The 22,291-nt window shown below is 45.8% G+C and overlaps 1 protein-coding gene across 1 annotated transcript in view; it reads left to right on the top strand.

Annotated features, from left to right (window-relative positions):
• The first annotated feature begins 50 nt into the window (after positions 1-50).
• Positions 51-22,291, top strand: part of LOC120018034 (1-phosphatidylinositol 4,5-bisphosphate phosphodiesterase eta-1-like) — a 173,123-nt gene continuing 150,882 nt past the window's right edge. Inside the window, exons 1-2 of the mRNA XM_038960989.1 lie at positions 51-172; positions 18,493-18,604. Of these exons, the coding sequence (XP_038816917.1) occupies positions 18,526-18,604 (79 nt within the window). The 5' untranslated portion in view covers positions 51-172; positions 18,493-18,525. The remainder of the gene's footprint in view (positions 173-18,492; positions 18,605-22,291) is intronic.

Below are 22,291 nucleotides of genomic sequence, written 5' to 3'. Positions count from 1 at the left end.
GTGGCGGTAGGGACTTGCTCGGGACAGTTGGGCACTCCCTTCGCTACTAGAGGGGAACAGGATATTATTGATGTGCTTCATGACATTGAAGACAGGAACCTGAAGGAATATTTTTGTGTTCAATAGATGTTCATATTTTATTAGAAGTTGATTCGGGACAGATCGGACTAACGTAAGTACCTATTTATTTTATTTGTTGGACTAGCTGATGCATTTTATGGAAAAATCCATGTGGCATATGTTGCATGTGTTCTTGGCACAACGTTCTGTCAGTGTAAAGTGACCATGTTGTTATTGACAATGTTAAAGTTGCAAGATTGTTTTCATGAGATGAGCTCGCGCAAGAAGGTTACAGTAGAAGGAGCCAATGAACTTGCTGACCAATGCGCCTGCCCTTGTTTTTTGAGTTAGGCTACTGTGGTTACCACATAAAACTGGCAGTCTTATGTTTTGAATAGGCTATCTGTCCAATGTTTTGTCACCATTTTTCTTATAGGCCTAAAGAGTTTTTTAAATAGTTCTGTCGTTCATTAGAAAGACACTACAATAGGATATTTATGAAAACTTTATTCCATCTCTTACATTTAACGTTTTTGATTTAGGCTGTATTTTTTGTTTTACTATTACACGTTTTAGGCTACGTTCTTTCTTTGTTGTGCAAACAGCCTAATTAAGTGAGCATTGAAGGCATATGAATCATGTGACATCAAAATCATGAATTGATCTGCAATATTGATACAAAACCAAAGTTGTGAGAGTGCTTTATGCATTTTACAATCATTTTGGGTTTCCGCTTAATTTTCCTTTGCACCACCGATTTGCACCAGAATTGGTTGATGGGAATAACAAAGGTCTTTACCATAGCCACGGGATGTAGGGCTGCTACAGCACACCCCGATAAATCGGAAAAAAAAATATATTTTTAAATTCCTCACAAAATTAACTTATTCCGCCGCGCCGGTAGCCGTCACATAAAGAAAGATACACGGCACTCCCCCTCTGGGCCCTTGGGGATTTTTGGAGAGAGAGAGGGCACTTCATAAATGAAGTCCCACAGACAAAGCCCTTAAAGTTCACTCCTCACCCGTCCCCCCAACCACATTGTGCGGGGTAACCGCAATCTTCACTTTGTCAACTTTGTCAAGCCTACAGGTAGGTAGAGTGATACATTCTCCCGCCTCTGGTAGTTCTAGAGTCAGTTACTTATTTGTTTCGGAGTAAAAACACACAAAAAAAAACATAAAGTTGGAGCCGTTATAGTTGTTCATCATAAACTGCGCTATAGTCCCGGGACGCACTCTGTTTACCCTCACTCTTCAGTGAGTCGGTTGGTCAAAGTGTCACACGAAGAGTCATAAAGATCAGCAGCAATAAAACAGCCCATTAAAGTAACAGGATCAAGCGCTCAGTACCCCCAGTCTCCCCACGCGTCTCCCTCCTCTATCAGGCATGGCAGCTCCTCTACAGGGATCAGATGGCCAAGCCTGGGTGCCAGTCTAATTATGCTTCAGTCAACTTGTCATGCCATGGTTCCTCCTCTGACACAGTGATGATAATGACCTAAACTATGTTGACAGCACCTGTGTTTGTTATAGGATATCTTTGTGTTGGGTGTGTTGTTTTACTAGGACATTGAGGTAGACACCGGTGCAGATTATATCTAGGTCTGAATGTGTACAGAACATCAAACACACTCACATGTTATTGTCTGTCTCCTGGACACTTGTGGTGACAGGATGATGGACAGTGCATCTGTGTAACTCCCTTCAACCCTTCCTCTCTCTCACTCAAGGGAAAATAATCCCACTTGCACAGGAAAGGAATGCCCCTCGTGAATAAGTAAACAGTCTTCTCGTTGTCATAGGGATCTGTTGTGTGTCTGTGTACATGTGCATGTGTTTGTGGGAGGGTAAAGTGATTTCAGTGTAATGTGAGTGGAGTACTCTGGGTGGTTCAGTATGCTGGGTGTAGGGTTGGAGTGGAGTACTCTGGGTGGTTCAATATGCTGGGTGTAGGGTTGGAGTGGAGTACTCTGGGTAGTTCAGTATGCTGAGTGTAGGGTTGGAGTGGAGTACTCTGGGTGGTTCAGTATGCTGGGTGTAGGGTTGGAGTGGAGTACTCTGGGTGGTTCAGTATGCTGGGTGTAGGGTTGGAGTGGAGTACTCTGGGTAGTTCAGTATGCTGGGTGTAGGGTTGGAGTACTCTGGGTGGTTCAGTATGCTGGGTGTAGGGTTGGAGTGGAGTACTCTGGGTGGTTCAGTATGCTGGGTGTAGGGTTGGAGTGGAGTACTCTGGGTGGTTCAATATGCTGGGTGTAGGGTTGGAGTGGAGTACTCTGGGTGGTTCAGTATGCTGGGTGTAGGGTTGGAGTGGAGTACTCTGGGTGGTTCAATATGCTGGGTGTAGGGTTGGAGTGGAGTACTCTGGGTGGTTCAGTATGCTGGGTGTAGGGTTGGAGTGGAGTACTCTGGGTGGTTCAGTATGCTGGGTGTAGGGTTGGAGTGGAGTACTCTGGGTGGTTCAGTATGCTGGGTGTAGGGTTGGAGTGGAGTACTCTGGGTGGTTCAGTATGCTGGGTGTAGGGTTGGAGTGGAGTACTCTGGGTGGTTCAGTATGCTGAGTGTAGGGTTGGAGTGGAGTACTCTGGGTGGTTCAGTTTGCTGGGTGTAGGGTTGGAGTGGAGTACTCTGGGTGGTTCAGTATGCTGGGTGTAGGGTTAGAGTGGAGTACTCTGGGTGATTCAGTATGCTGGGTGTAGGGTTGGAGTGGAGTACTCTGGGTGGGTCAGTTTGCTGGGTGTAGGGTTGGAGTGGAGTACTCTGGGTGGTTCAGTATGCTGGGTGTAGGGTTGGAGTGGAGTACTCTGGGTGGTTCAGTATGCTGGGTGTAGGGTTGGAGTGGAGTACTCTGGGTGGTTCAGTATGCTGGGTGTAGGGTTGGAGTGGAGTACTCTGGGTGGTTCAGTATGCTGGGTGTAGGGTTGGAGTGGAGTACTCTGGGTGGGTCAGTTTGCTGGGTGTAGGGTTGGAGTGGAGTACTCTGGGTGGTTCAGTATGCTGGGTGTAGGGTTGGAGTGGAGTACTCTGGGTGGTTCAGTATGCTGGGTGTAGGGTTGGAGTGGAGTACTCTGGGTGGTTCACTATGCTGGGTGTAGGGTTGGAGTGGAGTACTCTGGGTAGTTCAGTATGCTGGGTGTAGGGTTGGAGTGGAGTACTCTGGGTGGTTCAGTATGCTGGGTGTAGGGTTGGAGTGGAGTACTCTGGGTAGTTCAGTTTGCTGGGTGTAGGGTTGGAGTGGAGTACTCTGGGTAGTTCAGTATGCTGGGTGTAGGGTTGGAGTGGAGTACTCTGGGTAGTTCAGTATGCTGAGTGTAGGGTTGGAATGGAGTACTCTGGGTGGTTCAGTTTGCTGGGTGTAGGGTTGGAGTGGAGTACTCTGGGTGGTTCAGTATGCTGGGTGTAGGGTTGGAGTGGAGTACTCTGGGTGGTTCAGTATGCTGGGTGTAGGGTTGGAGTGGAGTACTCTGGGTGGTTCAGTATGCTGGGTGTAGGGTTGGAGTGGAGTACTCTGGGTGGTTCAGTATGCTGGGTGTAGGGTTGGAGTGGAGTACTCTGGGTGATTCAGTATGCTGGGTGTAGGGTTGGAGTGGAGTACTCTGGGTGGTTCAGTATGCTGGGTGTAGGGTTGGAGTGGAGTACTCTGGGTAGTTCAGTATGCTGGGTGTAGGGTTGGAGTACTCTGGGTGGTTCAGTATGCTGGGTGTAGGGTTGGAGTGGAGTACTCTGGGTGGTTCAGTTTGCTGGGTGTAGGGTTGGAGTGGAGTACTCTGGGTAGTTCAGTATGCTGGGTGTAGGGTTGGAGTGGAGTACTCTGGGTGGCTCAGTATGCTGGGTGTAGGGTTGGAGTACTCTGGGTGGTTCAGTTTGCTGGGTGTAGGGTTGGAGTGGAGTACTCTGGGTGATTCAGTATGCTGGGTGTAGGGTTGGAGTGGAGTACTCTGGGTGGTTTCAGTATGCTGGGTGTTGGAGTGGAGTACTCTGGGTGATTCAGTTTGCTAGGTGTAGGGTTGGAGTGCAAACAATGTCTTTGTTAGTATAGTGAGTCCTAATGAATAATTGAACTATTTCTATCAGAGGCCTGGAGAAGTAGAGGAATGAAGAGACGGATTTGTGTGGGAAAGGAGGAGGAGAGGACTGGAGGAGTAGAGGACTGGAGGGGTAGAGGACTGGAGGAGTAGATGAATGGAGAGATGGAATAGTGTGGGAAAGGAGGAGTAGAGGACTGGAGGAGTAGATGAATGGAGAGATGGAATAGTGTGGGAAAGGAGGAGTAGAGGACTGGAGGAGTAGATGAATGGAGAGATGGAATAGTGTTGGGAAAGGAGGAGGAGAGGACTGGAGGAGTAGAGGACTGGAGGAGTAGAGGACTGGAGAAGTAGAGGACTGAAGGAGTAGAGGACTGGAGGGGGAAGATATTGGGTTGAAGTGAACCCATTTCTTTGTGGGTCCACTGCTGTATTGTGTCAGTCGAGACGGACAATAATGTGAACTGTTGGGAGACTGTGTGTGTGTGTGTGGTTGTGTGTGAACAGTAGGGAGACTGTGTGTGTGTGTGTGTGGTTGTGTGTGAACAGTAGGGAGACTGTGTGTGTGTGTGTGTGGTTGTGTGTGAACAGTAGGGAGACTGTGTGTGTGTGTGTGGTTGTGTGTGAACAGTAGGGAGACTGTGTGTGTGTGTGTGGTTGTGTGTGAACAGTAGGGATACTGTGTGGTTGTGTGTGAACAGCAGGGATACTGTGTGTGTGTGTGTGTGTGTGTATGTGGTTGTGTGTGAACAGTAGGGATACTGTGTGTGGTTGTGTTTGTGAGAGATGGATATTTAAAAAATTAACAAACGCAGTGTGAGAGGAGTATGAGGACAGTCAGTGTGTGTGTGTGTGTGTGTGTGTGTGTGTGTGTGTGTGTGTGTGTGTGTGTGTGTGTGTGTGTGTGTGTGTGTGTGTGTGTGTGTGTGTGTGTGTGTGTGTGTTCTCTGTCTCTCTGCCCAGTGTCCACTCTCTCCCTAAACACTGCCCAGTGTCCAATCTCTCTTCCTTAACACTGCCCAGTGTCCACTCTCTCCCTAAACACTGCCCAGTGTCCAATCTCTCTTCCTTAACACTGCCCAGTGTCCACTCTCTCTTCCTTAACACTGCCCAGTGTCCACTCTCTCTTCCTAAACACTGCCCAGTGTCCACTCTCTCTTCTAAAAGACTGCCCAGTGTCCACTCTCTCTTCCTTAACACTGCCCAGTGTCCACTCTCTCTTCCTAAACACTGCCCAGTGTCCACTCTCTCTTCCTAAAGACTGCCCATTGTCCACTTTCTCTTCCTTAACACTGCCCAGTGTCCACTCTCTCTTCCTAAACACTGCCCAGTGTCCACTCTCTCTTCCTAAAGACTGCCCAGTGTCCACTCTCTCTTCCTAAACACTGCCCAGTGTCCACTCTCTCTTCCTAAACACTGCCCAGTGTCCACTCTCTCTTCTAAAAGACTGCCCAGTGTCCACTCTCTCTTCCTAAACACTGCCCAGTGTCCACTCTCTCTCCCCCTAAAGACTGCCCAGTGTCCACTCTCTCTTCCTAAACACTGCCCAGTGTCCACTCTCTCTTCCTAAAGACTGCCCAGTGTCCACTCTCTCTTCTAAAAGACTGCCCAGTGTCCACTCTCTCTTCCTTAACACTGCCCAGTGTCCACTCTCTCTTCCTAAAGACTGCCCAGTGTCCACTCTCTCTTCCTTAACACTGCCCAGTGTCCACTCTCTCTTCCTAAACACTGCCCAGTGTCCACTCTTTCTTCCTAAAGACTGCCCAGTGTCCACTCTCTCTTCCTAAACACTGCCCAGTCGTCTCATAACAGGCCCTCTTTTCATCTCTCTGACCTCATTTGGGATGTTTAGAAAAATACTAACACAGAGATGAAGATCAATGTTCAGTGAAGAACTGAGACAGCTGGATTCTGACATTATATGACCTGGTTGTCTTTTGTTTAATACGTTGTGTGTTTCTGACTACAGAGACGACTTTCAGATGGGATAAGGATTGAACTATTTTTGTTCAATTTTCTACAGTAGTTTTAGAAATCCCAGACCGATGACAACAGCACATTGGTTACATTGTGGGAGGCAACCAGTCTGTCTAGTCTTACAGTACTGAAGGGTGTTCAGGATCACAAGGTCAACCACAGATCTATTTTCAGGTCTGACCCCTCCCCTCCCCTCCCCTCCCCTCCCCTCTCACCTTCGTCCTCCAACAACTCAATTCAATTTAAATTCAAAAGGGCTTTATTGGCATGGGAAACATATGTTTACGTTGCCAAAGCAAGTGAAATAGATAATAAACAAAAGTGAAATTACACTCTCTCTACCCCCCCCCCCCCCCCCCCCCCCCCCAACTGGTTACCACCTGGTAACTGATAATGAAGGTAGAGTACCCAGTGGTACAGACTAGGCCATGCTAACTCAGTGGTACAGGCTAACTCAGTGGTACAGGCTAACCCAGTGGTACAGACTAGGCCATGCTAACTCAGTGGTACAGGCTAACTCAGTGGTACAGGCTAACTCAGTGGTACAGGCTAACTCAGTGGTACAGGCTAACTCAGTGGTACAGGCTAACTCAGTGGACCAAGGCGCAGCGTGGTAGGCGTACATCGTGCTTTTTATTGATGACACCAAAACTAAATAACAATGACAAAAAACGAAGCGAACAGTCATGTCAGGCACAGACACTAAACAGAAAACAAGATCCCACAAGGAAAATGACAACTTAATATATGATCCCCAATCAGAGACAGCGATAGACAGCTGCCTCTGATTGGGAAGCACACTCGGCCAAAAACAAAGAAATAGAAAACATAGACTTTCCCACCCGAGTCACACCCTGACCTAACCTAACATAGAGAATAATAAGGATCTCTAAGGTCAGGGCGTGACATACAGTTTAACAAGAAATTTGTGGAGTTGTTGAAAAACTAGTTTTAATGAATCCAACCTAAGTGTATGTTAACTTCCGACTTCAACTGTAAATACATACCATATACAGACAAATAAACCCAGTTTGACATAAAGAGAATATTCATATGGGAGACAAGCCAATACATTATCTGAATACACACCTGCCATTCACCGCATAGAAGCTAAATATTTTTACAATTTAAATATAGGTATCCCCTTTTCTTTTATTCCAGGCTTTATCGAAATATTCCGCAAACGGAAATACACAATGGACAAAAAAAAAAACTTTTCAATTTCTCCTCATCACTCAGCCACATAATACCAGGGTATATCTGGTGGTCTGTCCCCTCATCACTCAGCCACATAATACCATATTCACCCCCTTTGCTATGAAGGCCCTAAATAAGATCTGGTGCAACCAATTACCTTCAGAAGTCACATAATTAGTTAGATTGCACACGTGAACTTTATTTAAGTGTCACATGATCTGTCACATGATCTCAGTATATATACACCTGTTCTGAAAGGCCTCAGAGTCTGCAACACCACTAAGCAAGGGGCACCACCAAGCAAGCGGCACTATGAAGACCAAGGAGCTCTCCAAACAGGTCAGGGACAAAGTTGTGGAGAAGTACAGATCAGGGTTGAGTTATAAAAAAATATCAGAAACTTTGAACATCCCACGGAGCACCATTAAATACATTATTAAAAAATGGAAAGAATATGGCACCACAACAAACGTGCCAAGAGAGGGCCGCCCACCAAAACATACAGACCAGGCAAGGAGGGCATTGATCAGAGGCAACAAAGAGACCAAAGATAACCCTGAAGGACCTGCAAAGCTCATTAGCGGAGATTGGAGTATCTATCCATCGGACCTTTTTAAGCCGTACACTCCACAGAGCTGGGCTTTACGGAAGAGTGGCCAGAAAAAACCCATTGTTTAAAGTAAAAAATAAGCAAACACGTTTGGTGTTCGCCAAAAGGCATGTGGAAGACTCCCCAAACATACAGAAGGAGGTACTCTGGTCAGATAAGAGGTTCACCTTCCAGCAGGACAATGGCCCTAAGCATTCTGCGAAAGCAAAACTTGAGTGGTTTAAGGGGAAACATTTAAATGTCTTGGAATGGCCTAGTCAAAGCCCAGACCTCAATCCAATTGAGAATCTCTCTGTGTGTTTGTGTTTGTGTGTGTGTGTCTGAGCACATACTCAGGGGAGACAGATGCTCTCTTTGTGTGTAATTTTGATGTGATGGCCAATCTAATTTAGACACACAGACACTTTTAACGACGCTGGACTGAGCGCTGGCAAAGCCGATCGATCACCTTTTGATTTATTGAGTTATCTCAAAAACCACAGATGGTGTCTCAGTTGGGATGAAATCAGAAGCACTTTAGCACTCTGCGTGTGTGTGTGTGTGTGTGTGTGCGTGTGTGTGAAAAAAGAAAGAAAGACAAGACTGAGGAGAGATAGAGAATGAAATGAGGTGAAAACAGAATAGAACAACCCCCTCTAGTGTAGAAAAAACCCTGTAGTGTAGAAAAACCCTCTAGTATAGAAAGAACCCCTCTAGTACAGAAAAACCCCTCTAGTATAGAAATAACCCCTCTAGTATAGAAGAACCTCTCTAGTACAGAAAAACCCCTCTAGTATAGAAGAACCTCTAGTACAGAAAACCCCCTCTAGTATAGAAAAAAAAACTCTAGTATAGAAAGAACCCCTCTAGTATAGAAGAACCTCTCTAGTACAGAAAAACCCCTCTAGTATAGAAGAACCTCTCTAGTACAGAAAAACCCCTCTAGTATAGAAGAACCTCTCTAGTACAGAAAAAACCCTCTAGTATAGAAGAACCCCTCTAGTATAGAAAGAACCCCTCTAGTATAGAAAAACCCCTCTAGTATAGAAAAACCCCTCTAGTATAGAAGAACCCCTCTAGTATAGAAAGAACCCCTCTAGTATAGAAAGAACCCCTCTAGTATAGAAAAACCCCTCTAGTATAGAAAAACCCCCTCTAGTATAGAAAAACCCCTCTAGTGTAGAAAACCCCCCTCTAGTATAGAAAAAAAAACTCTAGTATAGAAAAACCCCCTCTAGTATAGAAAACCCCCTCTAATATAGGAAAAGCTATTGGTGAGAAAAGAGTAACCTAAAAGAGAAACAGATTGTATAATACCCTGTTAATCGTTGACCAGTCTAACTCTGTGGACGCTCACTGATGGTGATATCAAAGAGTTTATAGTGCCCACCACAGTCACTGATTAACAGTGAAGTTAAATAGGGAAGCACCACACTACCTCAGGCTTTTCCTGCCACATCACAGAGGATCTGATATCATATCATGCTAGTACTGTGGTGTGTACAGCTGATGGCCAGCCAGAGGAGGTTGACCATCCCCATCTCTTTTAACCTCTTAAAAGTAATGGCAAAAATGTAGATTTCTACCTCAATAGACGTACCCAAAAGTAATTGCTTTTAATAAGCAGTTATATGATAAGGACATGCATAAACTTGGTATCATTAGAAAGAAAACATCTGGGAGATTATAAGGAAATGGTCATAACATAGATAGGAATGGCACAGTTTAGAAGACACAGGATCAAGCACACACAAAGTAACTGTTTTGTTTTTATTTGTATTTTTTGAATTCGTCTTTCATGGGCAAGCTGTAAGTCAATTATTGATGAATTGAGCTGGAAACACATCAGATTGCATCCACAACATGTCAATAACTTCTGGGGGAAAAATGGGATTGAAAGACACAACAAGAACTTGGCAGATGCTTTGGTCAGGGGTGTCAGGTGTGGTTAAGGGACATCTCCAAGTGTCCACTCAACCTCTCCAATGTGTCCTAAGTATGTCAATTAGGTCATTCCATTGCTATTACACATTGAATATGCCTAAAAGTTCATGGTCACTATAAAAACACAATTTCTGCAATATCAACCTTTCTCAAACATTGTGGTGGTGTCAGGGGACAACCAGGGGACATCCAAGTGTCCTTTCAACCTCGCCAAAATGTCCAAATGGGGTAATACCACTGCTATTACACATTGAATAAGCCTAAAAGGTATTGGTCCCACATTAATATGAACTATTAGCAAGAAAAATAATGAAGACACATATGCATTATAAGTGTAACCGGGCTTGAGTCTTGCGAAATGATCATATACTGGGGACTTGCTCCACTAGTCAACTAGTCTTGATACCTTTGCCAGTCTTGCTACCTTCGCCAGTCTTGATACCTTCACCAGTCGTGATACCTTCACCAGTCTTGATACCTTCACCAGTCTTGATACCTTCACCAGTCTTGATACCTTCGCCAGTCTTGCTACCTTCGCCAGTCTTGATACCTTCACCAGTCGTGATACCTTCACCAGTCTTGATACCTTTGCCAGTCTTGCTACCTTCGCCAGTCTTGATACCTTTGCCAGTCTTGATACCTTCACCAGTCTTGATACCTTCGCCAGTCTTGCTACCTTCACCAGTCTTGATACTTTCACCAGTCTTGCTACCTTCACCAGTCTTGATACCTTCACCAGTCTTGATACCTTCACCAGTCGTGATACCTTCGCCAGTCTTGATACCTTCACCAGTCTTGATACCTTCACCAGTCTTGCTACCTTCACCAGTCTTGATACCTTCACCAGTCTTGATACCTTAACCAGTCTTGATACCTTCACCAGTCTTGATACCTTCGCCAGTCCCATGTACATCACCAGGGAAATGTAGGAGAGCATGTCAGTTTCCAGTTGTAAGCTGTAAGATACACATCACATTCTTCGCCCGAGTGTCCAGGTCGCAAGCAGCATCTGTGTTCGGCTCATGGAGGAAATTCTCAAAGGCCTCTTTCTCTGTGCTTACACATATTTAACCCCTTATTTTGGATGGCACAAAACTACCTCCATACTTCCATTCATTTGTATGGGTTACCTTCAGATGGTTTAATACTTATATATATCTCCATACTTCCATTCATTTGTATGGGTTACCTTCAGATGGTTTAATATCTATATATATCTCCATACTTCCATTCATTTGTTTGGGTTACCTTCAGACATATGAGTACCGTGACACTTGTGGGCCTTCAGAATGAGAGGACATCTACTCTTTATGACACAACCTTCAGAATGAGAGGACAACTACTCTTTATGACACAACCTTCAGAATGAGAGGACATCTACTCTTTATGACACAACCTTCAGAATGAGAGGACATCTACTCTTTATGACACAACCTTCAGAATGAGAGGACATCTACTCTTTATGACACAACCTTCAGAATGAGAGGACATCTACTCTTTATGACACAACCTTCAGAACGAGAGGACATCTACTCTTTATGACACAACCTTCAGAATGAGAGGACATCTACTCTTTATGACACAACCTTCAGAATGAGAGGACAACTACTCTTTATGACACAACCTTCAGAATGAGAGGACATCTACTCTTTATGACACAACCTTCAGAATGAGAGGACATCTACTCTTTATGACACAACCTTCAGAATGAGAGGACAACTACTCTTTATGACACAACCTTCAGAATGAGAGGACATCTACTCTTTATGACACAACCTTCAGAATGAGAGGACATCTACTCTTTATGACACAACCTTCAGAATGAGAGGACAACTACTCTTTATGACACAACCTTCAGAATGAGAGGACATCTACTCTTTATGACACAACCTTCAGAATGAGAGGACATCTACTCTTTATGACACAACCTTCAGAATGAGAGGACATCTACTCTTTATGACACAACCTTCAGAATGAGAGGACATCTACTCTTTATGACACAACCTTCAGAATGAGAGGACATCTACTCTTTATGACACAACCTTCAGAATGAGAGGACATCTACTCTTTATGACACAACCTTCAGAATGAGAGGACATCTACTCTTTATGACACAACCTTCAGAATGAGAGGACATCTACTCTTTATGACACAACCTTCAGAATGAGAGGACAACTACTCTTTATGACACAACCTTCAGAATGAGAGGACATCTACTCTTTATGACACAACCTTCAGAATGAGAGGACATCTACTCTTTATGACACAACCTTCAGAATGAGAGGACATCTACTCTTTATGACACAACCTTCAGAATGAGAGGACATCTACTCTTTATGACACAACCTTCAGAATGAGAGGACATCTACTCTTTATGACACAACCTTCAGAATGAGAGGACATCTACTCTTTATGACACAACCTTCAGAATGAGAGGACATCTACTCTTTATGACACAACCTTCAGAATGAGAGGACAACTACTCTTTATGACACAACCTTCAGAATGAGAGGACATCTACTCTTTATGTCACAACCTTCAGAATGAGAGGACAACTACTCTTTATGACACAACCTTCAGAATGAGAGGACAACTGGTAGGACTGCATTTATTTATGAGGGCAGGTTTTCACACTACCCCGTTGGACAGGAAGGAGCAGATTGTGTTCCCCTGGGCTAGGTGCCTTCCCATGTCTGAGTGGGTGGCTTGGGTTACGGAGAGGAAAGGAGAGGAAAGGAGGGGAGGAGAGGCATGTTCACATTACCACAGCATGACAACACACTCATGCCCATTAATACCCCCTGGGCCAAGCCACCGTGGATCTCAGCAACAGCCATTCTCTGTCTAGTTACAGTTGGAGTACGGAGTATATGTGGCAGATTTATATTAGCTTCCTATACGAGATCTGACAATGCTATTTGTCTTTATGGAAGAGAGGAGAGAGAGCCAGGCAACATTTCACTGTTTCATCTCTGTGCTCGTATAAATGTAATTTATTTTTCACATTTGATCAGTGTTTGGATGTCAAGGTTGTGCAGTCTACAGGGATAGATATTATGATATTGTAGGGGCTATATTAGATCCATCTTAATGAACCCTTGCAAACGAAGAACCATATATGTGTTTTTATAAACTCTGATATTGGCCAAAAACTAGCCTAATTATAAAGCTATGGAAAGTGGTGTGAAAAGCAAACGAACAACATGTCTTCTATCATAAAACTCTAATCAAATCAAATTGTATTTCTCCCATGCTTCATAAACAACAGGTGTAGACTAACAGTGAAATGCTTACTTATGGTCCCTTCCCAACAATACAGAGACACAACTAGAAAAATAATAACATGTAATAATTAACACACAATGAGTAATGATAACTTGGCTATATACACGGTGTACCAGTACTAGTCATCTACACATGTTTACCATATCAGAATAAACACACAGAGGTTAAACGTGTGTGGGAGTCATTAGCAACCTCCTGTCTCAACCCTGTCATGGCTCTGTCACAGTGGAACAGTTAAACAGGGCAGTGACCTCTCACCTTCGACCCCAGTCTAGACCACCCCTAATCTCCTGCTACTTTAGACTAGCTCACCTATAGACTGGATCACCTATAGACTGGATCACCTATAGACTGGCTCACCTATAGACTGGATCACCTATAGACTGGCTCACCTATAGGCTGGCTCACCTATAGACTGGCTCACCTATAGACTGGATCACCTATAGACTGGATCACCTATAGGCTGGCTCACCTATAGACTGGCTCACCTATAGGCTGGCTCACCTATAGACTGGATCACCTATAGACTGGATCACCTATAGGCTGGCTCACCTATAGACTGGCTCACCTATAGACTGGCTCACCTATAGACTGGATCACCTATAGACTGGATCACCTATAGGCTGGCTCACCTATAGACTGGCTCACCTATAGACTGGCTCACCTATAGGCTGGCTCACCTATAGACTGGCTCACCTATAGACTGGCTCACCTATAGACTGGCTCACCTATAGGCTGGCTCACCTATAGACTGGCTCACCTATAGACTGGATCACCTATAGACTGGCTCACCTATAGACTGGATCACCTATAGACTGGCTCACCTATAGACTGGCTCACCTATAGACTGGATCACCTATAGACTGGCTCACCTATAGACTGGCTCACCTATAGACTGGCTCACCTATAGACTGGATCACCTATAGGCTGGCTCACCTATAGGCTGGCTCACCTATAGACTGGCTCACCTATAGGCTGGCTCACCTATAGACTGGCTCACCTATAGACTGGCTCACCTATAGACTGGCTCACCTATAGGCTGGCTCACCTATAGACTGGCTCACCTATAGACTGGATCACCTATAGACTGGCTCACCTATAGACTGGATCACCTATAGACTGGCTCACCTATAGACTGGCTCACCTATAGACTGGATCACCTATAGACTGGCTCACCTATAGACTGGCTCACCTATAGACTGGCTCACCTATAGACTGGCTCACCTATAGACTGGCTCACCTATAGGCTGGCTCACCTATAGACTGGCTCACCTATAGACTGGATCACTTATATAGTGCTCAAGCTCCCGTTCAGTCAGTCCCCTCTCACCTCCAACCCCAGTCCAGACCAGCTCCTGTTCAGTCAGTTCCCTCTCACCTCCAACCCCAGTCCAGACCAGCTCTCGTTCAGTCAGTCCCCTCTCACCTCCAACCCCAGTCCAGACCAGCTCCTGTTCAGTCAGTCCCCTCTCACCTCCAACCCCAGTCCAGACCAGCTCCTGTTCAGTCAGTCCCCTCTCACCTCCTACCCCAGTCCAGACCAGCTCCTGTTCAGTCAGTCCCCTCTCACCTCCTACCCCAGTCCAGACCAGCTCCCGTTCAGTCAGTCCCCTCTCACCTCCTACCCCAGACCAGCTCCCATTCAATCAGTATCCTCTCACCTCCAACCCCAGTCCAGACCAGCTCCCATTCAATCAGTATCCTCTCACCTCCAACCCCAGTCCAGCTCCCATTCAATCAGTATCCTCTTACCTCCAACCCCAGTCCAGACCAGCTCCTGTTCAGTCAGTCCCCTCTCACCTCCAACCCCAGTCCAGTCCAGCTCCTGTTCAGTCAGTCCCCTCTCACCTCCAACCCCAGTCCAGTCCAGCTCCCATTCAGTCAGTCCCCTCTCACCTCCTACCCCAGTCCAGACCAGCTCCCGTTCAGTCAGTATCCTCTCACCTCCTACCCCAGTCCAGACCAGCTCCTGTTCAGTCAGTATCCTCTCACCTCCAACCCCAGTCCAGACCAGCTCTCGTTCAGTCAGTCCCCTCTCACCTCCTACCCCAGTCCAGACCAGCTCCTGTTCAATCAGTCCCCTCTCACCTCCTACCCCAGTCCAGACCAGCTCCCGTTCAGTCAGTCCCCTCTCACCTCCTACCCCAGTCCAGACCAGCTCCTGTTCAGTCAGTCCCCTCTCACCTCCTACCCCAGTCCAGACCAGCTCCTGTTCAGTCAGTCCCCTCTCACCTCCAACCCCAGTCCAGACCAGCTCCCGTTCAGTCAGTATCCTCTCACCTCCTACCCCAGTCCAGACCAGCTCCCGTTCAGTCAGTCCCCTCTCACCTCCTACCCCAGTCCAGACCAGCTCCTGTTCAGTCAGTCCCCTCTCACCTCCTACCCCAGTCCAGACCAGCTCCTGTTCAGTCAGTCCCCTCTCACCTCCTACCCCAGTCCAGACCAGCTCCTGTTCAGTCAGTCCCCTCTCACCTCCTACCCCAGTCCAGACCAGCTCTCGTTCAGTCAGTATCCTCTCACCTCCTACCCCAGTCCAGACCAGCTCCTGTTCAGTCAGTATCCTCTCACCTCCTACCCCAGTCCAGACCAGCTCCTGTTCAGTCAGTCCCCTCTCACCTCCAACCCCAGTCCAGACCAGCTCCTGTTCAGTCAGTCCCCTCTCACCTCCTACCCCAGTCCAGACCAGCTCCCGTTCAGTCAGTCCCCTCTCACCTCCAACCCCAGTCCAGACCAGCTCCTGTTCAGTCAGTCCCCTCTCACCTCCAACCCCAGTCCAGACCAGCTCCTGTTCAGTCAGTCCCCTCTCACCTCCAACCCCAGACCAGACCAGCTCTCGTTCAGTCAGTCCCCTCTCACCTCCAACCCCAGTCCAGACCAGCTCCTGTTCAGTCAGTCCCCTCTCACCTCCTACCCCAGTCCAGACCAGCTCTCGTTCAGTCAGTCCCCTCTCACCTCCAACCCCAGTCCAGACCAGCTCCTGTTCAGTCAGTCCCCTCTCACCTCCTACCCCAGTCCAGACCAGCTCCTGTTCAGTCAGTCCCCTCTCACCTCCAACCCCAGTCCAGACCAGCTCCTGTTCAGTCAGTCCCCTCTCACCTCCAACCCCAGTCCAGACCAGCTCCTGTTCAGTCAGTCCCCTCTCACCTCCAACCCCAGTCCAGACCAGCTCCTGTTCAGTCAGTCCCCTCTCACCTCCTACCCCAGTCCAGACCAGCTCTCGTTCAGTCAGTCCCCTCTCACCTCCAACCCCAGTCCAGACCAGCTCCTGTTCAGTCAGTCCCCTCTCACCTCCTACCCCAGTCCAGACCAGCTCCTGTTCAGTCAGTCCCCTCTCACCTCCAACCCCAGTCCAGACCAGCTCTCGTTCAGTCAGTCCCCTCTCACCTCCAACCCCAGTCCAGACCAGCTCCTGTTCAGTCAGTCCCCTCTCACCTCCAACCCCAGTCCAGACCAGCTCCTGTTCAGTCAGTCCCCTCTCACCTCCTACCCCAGTCCAGACCAGCTCTCGTTCAGTCAGTCCCCTCTCACCTCCAACCCCAGTCCAGACCAGCTCCCGTTCAGTCAGTCCCCTCTCACCTCCAACCCCAGTCCAGACCAGCTCCTGTTCAGTCAGTCCCCTCTCACCTCCAACCCCAGTCCAGACCAGCTCCTGTTCAGTCAGTCCCCTCTCACCTCCAACCCCAGTCCAGACCAGCTCTCGTTCAGTCAGTCCCCTCTCACCTCCAACCCCAGTCCAGACCAGCTCCTGTTCAGTCAGTCCCCTCTCACCTCCAACCCCAGTCCAGACCATTTTTTAAATAATGTTGAATTCCGTTTTAATGCCTAGATTCCGTGAGGACCTCAATTATCATATTTGGACCAGAATGAGGTTCTCCACTACCTATTGTTCCTTCATCTGATGTTTTCATAAATTAATCTGCAGATAATTGCCAAAAACATAGGTCTCTACCAGTACCCGAAGTAATTTGGAGAGCCAAATGAACGTCTTTCTCACACGATTCGGTAGGTTACACTGACTGACGAGACAAGAGTCACTCACTTTAGCCCCGACAATCGTACGAAAGGAAACCTAGGAAATCCTTTGGTTCACTTGTCCCGAAGGAATATCATGGACATATAAACCCGTTGCATGAATTATGAACTGGATATAGAAGATTGACTTTCTTCAGTCAGTTCGACACCTTTTATAAACTAGTCAACACTTGCTGTTCAGTTGTCAATCTACACACAGTTAATAGCCTAGTTCTACTATGTGCCACAACTCTGTGTCTGTGTGGCTGGCTATGTGATGAATGTGTCAGAAAACAAGAATTAGTTGTGGATTTTGACTCATCGATACCACTTATATTACATGCGACGTGCAAAATAAATAAATAGGAGAAGTGTGAAAAACCCAACAGCGTTGCAATTCTTGACACATTCAAACCGGTGCCACTGGTACCTACTACCATACCCCGTTCAAAGGCACTTCAGTTTTCTGCCCACGGATCTAACCTTAATTCTCTCCTCTTCCTCCTCTAGTGTAGAAAAACCCCTGTAGTTTTTCTACACTACAGGGGTTTTTCTACACTAGAGGGGGTTGTTCTATTCTGTTTTCACCTCATTTCATTCTCTATCTCTCTCCTCATCTTTCATATCCCCTTCTCCCTATCATGTCCCCCCCACTCTAACACACTGTTTTTCCATTGCTCCCCTTAACCCTCAGTCCTTTCCCCTCTCTCTTCTCATCTTTCCTCTCCTCTCCTCCTCTTTGTTTTCCCATCTGTTCCTGGTCCGTCTCCCTGTGATTTACAACCTCTGTCTACAGAGTTCAGGAGAGGCTCCTGACAGGCTGGGGTGTCTGGTGTCAGCTGACCTGAGAGGAGGAGTCTGTCTAGACCAGAGTTCAGGAGAGGCTCCTGACAGGCCGGGGTGTCTGGTGTCAGCTGACCTGAGAGGAGGAGTCTGTCTAGACCAGAGTTCAGGAGAGGCTCCTGACAGGCTGGGGTGTCTGGTGTCAGCTGACCTGAGAGGAGGAGTCTGTCTAGACCAGAGTTCAGGAGAGGCTCCTGACAGGCCGGGGTGTCTGGTGTCAGCTGACCTGAGAGGAGGAGTCTGTCTAGACCAGTTCAGGAGAGGCTCCTGACAGGCCGGGGTGTCTGGTGTCAGCTGACCTGAGAGGAGGAGTCTGTCTAGACCAGAGTTCAGGAGCCTGCTACACTAGTTGAATCAATCAATCACATTTTATACAGCCCTTTTTACATGAGCAGTTGTCACAAAGTGCTTTACAGATACCCAGGCTAAAACCCCCAAAGAGCATGCAATGCAGAGGCAGAAGCAGGAACCAAGGAAGAAATCTAGATAGAAAGCTTAGGCCTATGGTGAACTGTATTGTGTCCAGTCCCACTGAGTCTCAGTCTTTTCTCCTCTTTCACAGGCATCCCATTGCACCCTCCATCATCCATCCATCATGAGTTCCTGGGTTGTGAACAGGAAAGGAGGGCTGCGGTACTGCCACCACTTCCTTACAGACAACAGCATCTTTCATGGTGAGTGTCTCACACACACACACACACACACACACACACACACACACACACACACACACACACACACACACACACACACACACACACACACACACACACACACACACACACACACACACACACACACACACACACACACACACACACACACACACACACACACACACACACACACACACACACACAGTCCTGTATTGATGGGCATCCCAGCACAGATACACAGACGAAACACACACACAACATACATTTTAGTGGAAATTACAAACTTTAGAAGCTTTTTTAAACCTCAAATACATTTCCTGCTTCCAGGAGAGTTCTCTGCGACAACAGAGTGATCATATTAAGAGAGATTACGTGGGTGATGGCAAAACATTTATTTATTAAATTGTACACAAGGGGGCGATATGCCTCAGCTGTTGCGGCACTGCAGTTCATTCTGCAATACTATAACGCATTACACGGAGCCCAAGAGTCATCACCAACCATCATCACTAAGACAGGAAAACACTAAATGGCACAACATGACAATTCACCAGGTAATGTAACAAACCCTGCAGCACCATTGGGAGCATCAAAATAACTACCTGCAGGGGTGTCTGTGTATTTGAGGAGAGAGTGTGTGACACACTTTGGTTATTACAGAGAGCCACAGGTGGCCCTCACAGTGGAATAATTAGGTTATGATCTATTCTAAGTTTGCATAGGAAGACAGCTCACCGATGAGGGAGCGGGGAGAGGAAATCGACTGTGTGTGTTTATATTGACAGGTAAGGTTGCTTTAATGGTGGGGTTTTGACTTTGGTCATGCATCATTTGGTTAAATCCTAAACCTAGGTGCCCCAGGGTTGAACAACTCGAGGACAAAGCATTGTCTGCTCGTTGTCACGTCTCACGCCCATCAGTTGATTATCATTGATTACCTGGACGTCCTTTAAGTTAGTCTGGTCTGAATAGATGTTGAAAGGTCAACCTGATGAAGACTGGTACGGCTGAACATTTGCTGCTCAGAGAAACATCCCACTGCATTTACTCCCACTTCAGTTAAATGAATATGAAAAGAATACTGAAAGACATTCTGTCTTCAAGGGTTATAGACAGGGCAGCGGGGAACGTTTTCAAACAGAAGAGACACATTGATCTGCACAGACAGACAGACAGACAGACAGACAGACAGACAGACAGACAGACAGACAGACAGACAGACAGACAGACAGACAGACAGACAGACAGACAGACAGACAGACAGACAGACAGACGTAGTACCTAATACAGAGACAGATAGACATACATAATACCTGCTGCAGAGACAGCATTTAATCTTTTCACAAATAGTTTCATATTCAAACATTTAAATTGCACAACAATTCCATGTGAATCTGATAACTAGAATGTGTAGACTTTCCCAGATACAGTTTATGTCATCCTGTCATCAGTCATAATGTCTCAGATGACAACCGAACTGACATCATATTCATTTAAGTACCAACTCATATTTTCAACTGGTTCTATTACCGAAATATGGTTCCTTTCCCCCCACTTGTTTGATGTTCCCAGACTCTCTATGTTTAACAAAGGCTATTCAAGAGTCCTTCAGTAGAGTCAGAGAGAGAGGGAAGGGAGAAAGGTATTTATGGGGGGGTCATAAACCTTACCCACAGGCCAATGTCATGACAGTAGGTTTTGGGAAAAAATATGACATTCAAATCAGCATTGAAAAAAATCTTGCACTTTTAAGTTTGTTCCACCTGAGTGAGTCTGCCCACAAGTCAGATTCCACTATGATGACACACCAAATGTGTTTGATGGATCACGGGAAAAGAGCAGGAATGGGCTTTTGTAGGCAACAGACCAAGTAATGTTTTCCAATGATGTGATCGCTGTCGTCATTCAAAGATTATCCAACTTGAATAAACACTTGGAGGTAAGGATGACATCAGTGGTGTAGTCTACGGCGATACGGGTGTCACTTATTATCGATATCTACATAGCGTATTGATGTGAATCACACTGTTGCTCTCTCATTTAGCTATTTGCGTTTTACGAATTGTGGTTGTTGTGGATGGCTGTTCACAAATCTAAATGTATAGTTGAACCCAATAATGGTTGAATTCAAGAAGTTTAAGCTGCCTATCAATCATTGTTTTTGAAACCAGTGGACAGCCAGTGAAAAATGCTCTCTTGTAACAGCTGCATAGTGTGGATCCCAGCCTACGGAATATTTTATTGCTCAATCTAATTCATGCTGATAAAAAAATACATCCATAGGCCTAATGGACACATGCTCAAACTCACACACTTTTGATAGACTTAAAGTGGCAATCTGTAGTTGCTACATCCATTATATGTATATTATTATATGTAGTAGAAAAGTGATGAGTTAGAAGAAGCCTACATAACCAATCCATAAAGTAAAATATAACATCCATATATGGCCAGCTATGTAAACTTTAACATTGATTTATCCTGCAATAGATCTCATTCAGTTGGTAACATACATTTTTGTCTTCTTCTAATGCCTCTTTAAAGGAAGTAATCTAAAAGTAACTGAATTTAATCAGATTACATTACTGAGTTTGGGTGATCCAAAAGTTACATAACTGATTACAATTTTGGACAGGTAACTAGTAACTGTAACAGATTACATTTAGAAAGTAACCAACCCAACCCTGGTGACCAATACAATTTGATTTGATTTGACCTGCCGCAGACTGAGAGGAGAGAGGAGAACACACACACACAGACCTGACTCTTCTCCTCTATATTATCCTCTGCCATATACCCATCTATCCTCTCAACTCTCAGTCCAGAGTGTGAAATATACTGTGGCATTCAGGGGTTCTCTATTATTTTTCACAGGACCTTCTATGGGAAGAAAAAACATCCTAATAGTAAAGACATGTAATTTAACGATAAAAAATGTTTTCATTATCTTTTAATTTTAACACAACCAGTCATGGTGTTTTCATCTTTTTGTCAACAAATTAAGAGTAGGCTACATGAGCATGTTAGTCCACTCCAAAATAAACCCAGCATCATAACAGTGCGCTGTGCACTCGTGCCATCTGAGACACACACAGTTAAGTAGACCGGAAGTGACACAGTGCAGAGTTAACTGCACTGAACAAAAATATAAACGCAACATGTAAAGTGTTGGTCCCATGTTTCATGAGCTGAAATAAAAGATTCCAGAAATGTTCCATACTCACAAAAAGTTTATTTATCTCAAATGTTGTGCACAAATGTGTTAACATTCCTGTTAGTGAGCATTTCTCCTTTGCCAAGATTATTTTTTATTTTTTATTTTACCTTTATTTTACCAGGCAAGTCAGTTAAGAACAAATTCTTATTTTCAATGACGGCCTAGGAACAGTGGGTTAACTGCCTTGTTCAGGGGCAGAACGACATATTTGTACCTTGTCAGCTCGGGGATTCAATCTTGCAATACATACACCTGACAGGTGTGGCATATCAAGAAGCTGATTAAACAGCATGATCATTACACAGGTGCACCTTGTGCTGGGGACAATAAAAGGGCACTCTAAAATGTGCAGTTTTGTCACACAACACAATGCCACAGATGTCTCAAGTTTTGATGGAGCGTGCAATTGCCCTGCTGACTGCAGTAATGTCCACCAGAGCTGTTGCCAGATAATTTAATGTTCATGTCTCTACCATAACACGCCTCCA

The sequence above is a fragment of the Salvelinus namaycush genome, chromosome 23, assembly GCF_016432855.1.
Source record: "Salvelinus namaycush isolate Seneca chromosome 23, SaNama_1.0, whole genome shotgun sequence".
Lineage (NCBI taxonomy): Eukaryota > Metazoa > Chordata > Actinopteri > Salmoniformes > Salmonidae > Salvelinus > Salvelinus namaycush.
The sequence above is the reverse complement of the archived record's forward strand: the minus strand, read 5'-3'. Positions and strand labels throughout refer to the sequence as shown.